Source organism: Leptonychotes weddellii, chromosome 14 (genome assembly GCF_054177405.1).
Source record: "Leptonychotes weddellii isolate Sample4059 chromosome 14, ASM5417740v2, whole genome shotgun sequence".
In the NCBI taxonomy this organism is placed as follows: domain Eukaryota; kingdom Metazoa; phylum Chordata; class Mammalia; order Carnivora; family Phocidae; genus Leptonychotes; species Leptonychotes weddellii.
This window is the reverse complement of record NC_138382.1, coordinates 75,324,018-75,333,395: the sequence shown is the minus strand read 5'-3', so window position 1 is coordinate 75,333,395 and position 9,378 is coordinate 75,324,018. Positions and strand designations below refer to the sequence as shown.

The following is a 9,378-nucleotide window of genomic DNA, read 5'->3' as shown; positions in this document are numbered from 1 at the left end:
CCCTCGATGAGCTCTAACCACAGAACTGCCCTATAGCTCTGCCCAGGTTAGATTCCAGGGGACTCAGAACTATGGGTGAAAATCCCTCACCTCACCTCCCCACTCCTATCACAGGGGCCAAGAGAGGAGCAATGATGGGCCCCAAATCACCAGCAAGGCAGCGGCCAGGCTCCTGGCCTCCCCGTCCCACCCCACAAGGAACAGGTGGGTGGTGTCACCCACCGCAGGTACCAGGGCTCCCGCATTCCAGGCACTGGGCTTGGCACTTTCTCCTTAGCCCTCCGAGCCCAAGGTCACACGGCAGGTGAATGCCAGCGCCCAACACTGCCCACCAGGCAGCTACCTGCTTGAAAGGGAGAAGGCCAAGGGCAGCCCGGGGGGCAGGTGCAGTTTATCAGAGGGGGCTTGGATTATGCTGATTCAGCTGCAGTCTGGCCCAGAGGACAGGCCCCTGACTGACCAGAGATGATGAGAGGCACCCAGGGCAGGCAGGTCACTGGCTGAGTGCCCCTTCCCACCTCCCAGGACTGCATAACGGCTGCCTGCTGTTACCACAGACAGGCACAAGGTGGCACCCTAGGTGAGGGTGGGAGGTCAGCCCTCCAGGTGGGCGGGTGTCCCAAAGGAGCCCCGGAGGTTTCCCGATCTCCCACCCAGTGCCTGCCTCCTACCTGCCCCTCCCTCAGGCCTGTTCCAGGGACTTCCCTGGGCTCCTGGCAGGAGAAGGGCAGCGGAGACTAGAACCAGCTCCTTCCAGACTTTTTATAAGCTGCCCCTGCTCCTCAGGCCAGACGCCCATCCAGCACATTTCCCTGGGCCTCTACAGTGTGCCGGGCACGGTGCTGGGACCCGAAATTCCTGCTGTCCCCCTGAGCCCTCCCAGCCGGCCTGCATGGAGGGTCTGGAATGACCCCACTGTACAGATGAGAAAACGGAGGCTCCGGGAGAAGGTATGCACTGCCCCACGGTACCTGACCTGGAAGGGGCCACAGCAGGGTTCAGCACTGGGCAGCTGACCACAGAGGTGGCTATCTTGGCCCCACACTGTGATGCTGCCCCCAAGGAGGCCCCCAAAGGGCTAGTCTGCCTAGGGCCACGTGAATCCATCCTCTGCTGGAAAGTCTGGGGTGGGCTTGAGGAGCGGCAGGGGTCTCTGAGCCCCAATCCCAGGACCCTCAGGCCGTCCTCACCCAGCTGTCACGTTCCCCGGAGGGGCTGGGGCTTAAGGGACACTCGGGACCCGCGTCCAACCGCACCACACATTGTGAGTCACCTCCTGGCTGTGTGACCTCTGACAACTTGCTTATTAAACCCCTCTGGGCCCAGACTGCCCCTAGGAAAAAAAAGTGAACCCTAATACCCACCCTACAAGGTTCTCGATAGGATAAAATGCCTGGCATGGCCTGGCTGAGAGTGAGGACCCCCTAACCCTCCATAACCCATGGGCCTAGCCCACAGGGTGTGACCCAGGGCGCTGACATGTAAGGGGTGCCCCTTCCTAGCCCAGCCCACCCTGGGCCCAGCATCACCTCTGGCCCGGCACGGCAGGCTCGCGTTCTCTCCCATCACTCTCTCCAGCAGGCCGCTGCTCCCATCGGCCTCCCAGTGCGGCGGCTCTGGGGAGAGATGGCGTGGCCGTGCTTACCCCCAGGGCCAGTGGAGAGGGCGTCCCATCCACAACCCAGCTGGGCATGAGGCCCTCAGCCTCGGGGCCACTGGTGCAGACCTGCCTCCCACCGGGTGACCGACGGAGAAGCCACCAGGGCCACACAAGACTCCAGGGGGCTTGGAAGGTGGAGCCTGGCATTGTCCTGCCCTGCATTCCCCTCAAGCTGCAGCTTCCCGGGTTTGTTTTCATTTCAAAAGAGTGTGGGGCGCCTGCGTGACTCAGTCCGTGGAGTGTCTGACTCTTGATCCCAGCGCAGGTTGGGATCTCAGGATTGTGGGATCGAGCCCTACATTGGGCTCTGCACTCAGCACGGAGTCTGCTTGCCCCTCTCCCTCTGTTCCTCCCACCTTCCTCTCTTAAATAAATAACATCTCTCTTTATTTTTTATAAGATTTTATTTATGAGAGAGAGAGCGAGAGAGAGCATGCACGCACAAGGCAGAGGGAGAAGCAGGCTCCCCACTGAGCAGGGAGCCCGCCCCACTGGGCTCGAGCCCAGGACCCTGAGATCAGGACCTAAGCCAAAGGCAGATGCTTCACCGACTGAGCCACCCCGGCGCCCCATAAATAAAATCTTTAAAACCAAGTTCATAATAGTGCAAATGAGGCACCACCGATCCAGACCCCTCGGGGCACCAGGCACTTCACACACATTCTCTCACTGACTCCTCACGTATTATTGGGCCCATTTTCCAAGGGAGAAAACCGAGGGCCAGAGAGTGAAAATAAATGGCCCACAGTTGTTCATCTGGAAAGTGGAAGAAGCCGAGCCTCGGCCTGGGCACCTGCTCTTTGATCACGACCCCGTGGCACCTTCTGTCCACGCCAGAGGACAGGGTACCCATGGGGCTCCCTCACGCAGGACAGCCCCACGGCCTCAGGGGACCGGAGGCTGGGAGGTAGGGGTCACGCATCCCAGAAGCCCAGGCTGCTGTCGGGGGAGGTGGGGAGTGGAGAGTTCCGGGGTTCAGGGGAGACTCACCCAGCACCCAGAGCTCCAGCTCCCAAGCATCCACACCAGCACTGTTGAAGGCCTCACAGCGGTACAGGCCGGCGTCAGAGGTTTGGATGGCAGAGAAGTGGACAGAGCCCTCAGGCCCCACACCCTGCAGGGCCACCCCGTCCTTGGACCAGTTCAGCCGAGGCTCTGGGCTGCCCTCGGCCACACAGTTCAGGTCCAGAATCTCTCCCACCAGCACCTTCAGGACACGTGGGCCCAGCTGCACCTGAGGGGGCACTGACAGGGCCCCGGGGAGGGGCATCAGGTCGTGGGGCCCCAGGTGGGGGTCGCAGAGCCCAGACCCCTCGAGAGGGCCTACCTGCCCTCCCTTCTGGATATCACCAACCAGCAGAAATCACTATGGGGGGTGGCCTAAGGCTGACCATTCCTCATTCTGTCAGGAAAGGACAACAGGACACCCCATGTGGACACCCCCCCCCAAAGTGAACAGAATCTGGCCTTTCACCTGAACACACGTGCTCTCATCACAAAATCGCTCTTCCGTGCTCGGCTGCTTTCTCCCCACCTCCACCTCCCCCATCCCCCGAGCCCTCTCTGCCCCTCACCCCCCCGCCCCCACATCCTCCCACCCCTGGGATGGGGAAATGTAGGTGTTCATTTCTACCACATTTACATCTCCTCCATCGCATTTGGTCTTTCCTACAGGCAGGTGATATCACGCCCATTTTGCAGATGAAGAAAGTGAGGCTCAGAAGGATTATGTGATTGACCAGAGTCACCCACTCCCTCAGCTGGTAGGAGCTGGAGCCTGCCTGGCTCTGTCCGACGCGGCCCCCCAGGGCCTCGATGTCCAGGAGCAGGAGGGTGTACATGCCCCGCCCACCCCCATGCCAGCCGAAAACAATAGCAGCCTTCCCTGTGCTGAGCACCCCCTTCTGACAACCATGGGATGGGCATTACTGCGGCCCCCGCTTCACGGAGGAGGAAACCAAGGCTCAGAGAGGCCAAGGTCACATAGACAGTCCGTGGTAGAGGCAGGATTCAAATCCAGTCCTCCCAACAACTCTGAGGCCCTACTCGTCACCCAGCCCCCCCACTGCCACGTCTCTCAGACGCTCATGCAAACCCACAGCAAACCTTTGAGCCCCCTCCCTCTCTGAGCCTCAGCCCGTCCACCTGGGAAATGGGCTGCTAGCTTAGATCAGGGGGCGCTTTTTCCGTAAAGGGCAAGAGAGTAAATCTTTCAGGCTTCACAGGCCAGATGGTCTGTCTCTCAGCTACTCAACTTGCCACCATGGCACAAAAGCAGCCAGAGACCACACGTAAATGAGCGTGTGAGGCCGTGCCCCAAGAAAGCTGGTTTTATGGACACTGAAATCTGAATCTCATGTAATTTTCACATGTCACAAAATATTATTTGGGTTTTTTTCCCCCAATCATTTAAAAATGTGGACACCGTTCTTCACTGGTGGGCCATATGAAAACAGGAAATGGGTCAGATGGGGTCCAAGGGCCAGAGTCGGCTGACCCCTGTCTTCAGTAATTCCCTGGGGCTTTTGGAGACGACAAGCTCCCTGCCTTTTTGGTGGAGTGACTCCACGGCTGGCTTCTGTGGATGGGACCTGGACACCCAGGGGAATGTCCACTCCTGGGGCCCAAGCCGAGCCAGGAACCAGAATCCCTTCATGGGTCCCCCTCCTGACTTCTAAGCCTCTACCGCCCTAGGCCTTCGCTGGGCCTTGCCCTCTGTTCTCAGGGCATCCCAACCAAGGGTACAGGAGAAAGGAGAAAGGGAATGAGGAGAGACAGGGCTGAAGGAAGGCAGGACGCGGAGGAGAGGGGAGAAAGCACTGGAGGGCCCCCATGAAGAGGTGACAGAGCCCAGCCTGCAGAGAGGAAAGGGCATGAAGAAGGCCTGAGAAAGACAGAGGGAAGGGCGGGGCCGTGGGCGAGACCCAGGCCATCAGCACAGGCCTACCTTGCACCCGGAGGACGTAGTACCGAGAGGCGGACCCGGCAGGATTACTGGCTGTGCATCCGTAGAGGCCACTGTCACCGACCTGGGCCTGGGCCAGACGCAGGGAGCCTGATGGGAGGAGGCGATGCCTGCGGAGTGAGGGCCACTGGTGAGACCACAACCAACCCCACCCCTGCTGGAAGGACCTCAAGACCCAACTTGAACCAACCACCTCCTCCAGGAAGCCTGCCAGGACTGAGGCTGTGTCTACTACCCACCCACCCTTTGGTCCTCCCCCTGCCCCACCTCCACTTCCAGGCTAGGGCCAGGTCTCACCCCAACTGGTCTAAGACATAAAGAGCACTGGACTAGGAATTCACAGCTTGGGGTCAGGTCCATACTTTGAACTCTTCCTTGCTGGGTAAAACAGGTCCCTTCCCCTCTTGGGGCCTCCATTTCCTTATCTGCAAAACGGGCATACTAAGAGGGCCTATGTCTGGGGCTGGTGAGCAGATTCCACGTGGGCTCAGCCCAGGGCCCGGCACAGGGTCACCAGTAACCCCCCCTTCCTCTACTGCACGCCCTACCCTCAGGCAGGGGATGAGTCCCCCTTTGCTCGCCCGTCCCACGGCTTCCAGGGAGAAGCTGCGAGCCCAAAAGCCTTCTGCGGCTAAGTGTCAGGGCCGGCCAGACTCAGAATCCGGTGCTGTTTGGTGCTCTGTTGCCCAGCATTGTGCTGGGCCCTCCGGAGGAAGCCATGGAGGCTGCCCATCGTTGCCCTCCCCCATCTGGCCCACCTTGCTAAAGTCACCTGGCCCCCATCCCAAAGAGATCGGGGACCCCTGGCCAGACTCCTGCAGCTGGGCTGGACCCCAAGGGGCCCATGCAGACATGATGTCACCGGCCCATATGTGTTGGCTCCGTGAAGCCCCTGTCCCCATAAATCGAGGAGGGCAGCTGCAACCACTGGCCCCAGCTGGCCCCAACTGCAAGCGGCCAGCACGGGGGCGGGGGACCCCAAAGAACAGCTCCCCAGCCTGTGCTCCCAGTATATAGCTAGGCTCTAGAGACCCACAGGTTTCCTCCTCTGCAACACGGAGGTGACAATAGTCACCCTCTCCCAAGCAGCTGCGAGCAAAGTGCTGGGCATGCCCTGCTCAAACAGGTCAACGTCGCCGGCAGTGGACTCTCTAGGCAACCTCGGGCTACTACTTTGGCCCTACTGGGCCTCTGTCTCCCCATCTGTAAGATGGGGTAATAATCCCCCAGCTCAGCAGCCCCCTCCTACAGAGCATCCAGCAGGCACTTGGCGCAAGTTCTCTGAGGACAGTTCTAAGTGACATGCTGGGTGGTAGACTCAGAGCCCAGGCACTGGGTCGGACCACCGGGGTCCAACCTTGTTTGGCCACATGCTTGCTGTGGGAGGTTGATCTAGACATTTAACTTCTCTGTGCCTCTGCTGTCTCGTTCCGGAAACTAGAGACAACAGTAGCACTTATCCCTCATAGGGTCATCGAAAGAACAGAATGGCCTAATGCACAGCACGGTGCCCAGAACACAAAGGTACTCAGCAAAGGACAGCTGTTACCATGGTGATGACAGTGCATGTGCAAACAATATGCGATACAGTTCTGCATTGTTTAAAACATATAACTGGCTTGACGTGTAGGTATGTAGGTCTGATTCATTCATTTTTCACTGCTCTATAGTATTCGCTTGCGTGATCACAGCACAATTCATGAGCTTGTTCCTTTTTGGTGGACATTTAAATATTTAGATTTTTTTCTTCCCTCCTTTCCTCCCTCCCTTCTCTCTCTCTCTCTGTCTCTTTCTTCCACCACCAGAGCTCTGTACACACAGCTCTGTGTCCTGCAGGCATGGGAGCAGGACTGCTGGGCCAGGGCTCATATGCCGTCAGCTCTCATCAGCACGGACCGCCTCCCGATGCCTTGTAGGGCTCAGCTTCTCATCAGGATCTCCTGGCTTCATGTGAAACACGCAGATTCCCAGCCCCACCCTGAGACTCTGATGGGGCGGTGGGGCAGGAATGGGGGTTTTACCAAGACCCTAGCTGGCTGCGACATAGGTGGTCGTGACAGAGGTGGTCAAGGGACCACCGCCCAGGGACATGAGGAAATGCCCCTACCCTGGGGAGCAGCATGGCTGAGCACAAAGGAGCAAGGCTTTGACAGCAAGTGGCCCTCCGTGAACCACCTGTCTGCTTCTTTCAGGCTGACCTGGGGTCAAGGACTCCATCTCCCTAAGACTCAGTGTTCTCATCTGGAGTCACAGGAGCTGGTGAGCATGAAGGGACATGTAGCCTATGTGCCTGGGGCATAGTGAGCGCTAGGTCAACAGCCCTGCTGTTAGCGTGACCATGACTCACAGCGTCTGCATTCTCGTTGCCTGTCTTCAGTCAGCTGGGCGGCCCTGAGCTGGCCGCTTAATCTTTCAAAAGGGAGGAAAAACACCACCTAGATCCCGATTCGTCCCAGTGACAGGGGAATGCTTCTCCCACATGGCATCACTTCTCTGGCTTGGTTTATCTTATCTACAATCTTTTTTTTTTATTATTAAATAATGTTGACATCCACCAAACAAGGACCAAATCATTTTGAGGCTGGAGCATACACTCGGTCACACTGGGAGCAGGGACATGGTTCCCTCCCTCCCAGGGCCTCGCTGCAAACCTCGGCTGGCAAAATGGGGACAGCATGGCTCAGGGGAAAGAGGTCTAGGGTGGGGACCGGAGTTCAGGATCCGAGGGCTGGTCCTACTGCAGACATGCTGAGCAACCTCAGGCAGTCGGGCGATGTCTCTGAACCCTGATTTCTTCATATCTGAAGAGGCAGCTCTGGATTCCTTTATTCAGAAGTTGCCTTCTAGTTCTAAGAACTTTAGAGACCACAGAGCCCCTTGCTCGCTCTCTCTCTCCCTCAACAAGACCTTTAAAGGACAGGAAGTAGGAGCTTCTGGAAAAAGATAATAAAAGAAATTTCCCCAAGTGGAAAATTCCCCACAATGAAGGTAGGCAGTTTGTCTTTCTTAGGACCAGCCCCAGGTCATTTCCCAGAAAGGGAACGCTGCTTGCTTTATCACAAAGGAAAAATGGAATGCAGGGAAAATCCATCTTACAGATGGACAAGCTGAGGCCTAGCAGAGGCCAAAGGACACAGTGCCTGCCCCATGCAGCCTGAGTCTGCTGTCACTGACAAAATGACCATATCACTGCCTTGCTTTAGAGCCCTCTGTGGCTGCCCACTGCTTGCTTCCCCAAACCCAAGCACAGTGTCCTGGCCTGTGTGGTCCTTCGTGGACCAGTCCCCCACCCCACCCCAGCTGGACAACCATTCTTTCTAGAGGGACCAGGTTCATCTCACCCCCGCCCCTTTGCACATGCTGTTCTTTCTACCTGAGGCATTCCCCCCACCTCCTGCTCCCCTGGATTACACCTGCTCAACCTTCAATACTTAGACACCACCTCCTCCAGGAAGGCCTCCAGCCTTGATGCCTCAAAGCTGGTAGGTACAGCCCATGGATTCCCACAGCTGCCTGTCCTTTTCACCCCCTGCCCCAGCCTTCCCCCTCCCCGGCTTGTGACCCAGCTCTCCTTCCCCTTTCTCAGAGGCTCCACAGGTCTGACAGCTGCAGCCCAGGGGTGGGGGCCGGGGAGAGGTGGGAGGAAGTGGGGAGAACACCACCACTACGTGTGTGCGGCGTGATCAGCAGCAGCCCCTCCGTCATGGCGTGAGCAGCCAGATGGCTCCCCTGAAGCACCCAGATGAGAACAGGGGAATTTCCTGTTTACGACATGCGCCAGGCCCGAGTCGTCACTGTTGGCTGTAGCTACAAGGTTCATACAGACACACGGATCGGGGGTCGGATCTGAGAGGTGCCCACCTACCCTGCCTAATCCCTCTGGTTCTTGGAGCTCCAAGGGGGGGACCTACCTGCCCAGAGAGACCAAAGAGCACCTGATAGAAAGTGCTCAGAATCAAGCCCAGAGCTGGGCTACACCGTCAGCCTCATTCCCAGCACACACCTGGGTGGCAGCCTCCCTCGGGGTCACCTGTCCAGTCCCTCTCATCCTCTGTGGCTCAGGGAAGCCACCCCTACAGCCCCGGGCGATACCCTGCGTCTGGTTACAAGATCCCGGAGCCATTATGACATTCATCACTCTTGTGGTCACCTGTTGATATTGATGCTTCCGTAAGTGGAGGGGCCAAGGTCCGGCCCTGTCCCCAGCCCTTAACGCAGGCCAGGGCCCAGAGTAGGTGCTCAATAAACATGCGATGGCAAATCCCAGCTGTCCACGCACGCACACTCCCTTCCCCACCTTCACTCACACTGTGTTCCCCCAACACGGTCTCAAGGGCACTCTCCTGCCCTCCAGACCCCCTTCAAGTCAGCACATGCCCCAGCTCCTCCACGAGGCCCTCCGTGACGCATGCCCTGCTCTGAGCTGCGTGGAGCCCAGTTCAGCCAGCTGCTCATTCATTCCCTCACTCAACAAAGAGCCGCGGGGTTCCAGGTGGGCCAGCCGCTGCAGGGTTAGAGAAAATGCTCCCGTCCTCGGGCTGCTCAGAGTCCACGTGGCCTGTCTATACCCAGTCCCTCTGGCCGTGTCCCCTTTTGCTCATCCTGCTGCCCCCGTTTCTAAAGGGCCCTTTGCCGCCCTTCCAAGCTCACTGCATGAGCGCGGAGCCTTCAGGAGGAGGATCGGTGGCTGTCCAACGAACAGCACTCCTCACGGTCACCCGCCGGAGGCTGGTCCTCACCCACTTATGCCCGC

The 9,378-nt window shown here is 58.4% G+C and overlaps 1 protein-coding gene across 1 annotated transcript in view; it reads right to left on the bottom strand.

Moving 5' to 3' along the window:
- The window catches only part of HMCN2 (hemicentin 2), a 146,103-nt gene that overhangs the window by 73,764 nt on the left and 62,961 nt on the right, over window positions 1–9,378 (bottom strand). Inside the window, exons 23-25 of the mRNA XM_081802661.1 lie at window positions 4,608–4,735; window positions 2,651–2,905; window positions 1,530–1,616 (exon numbers count right to left, since the gene is read on the bottom strand). Of these exons, the coding sequence (XP_081658787.1) occupies window positions 1,530–1,616; window positions 2,651–2,905; window positions 4,608–4,735 (470 nt within the window). The remainder of the gene's footprint in view (window positions 1–1,529; window positions 1,617–2,650; window positions 2,906–4,607; window positions 4,736–9,378) is intronic.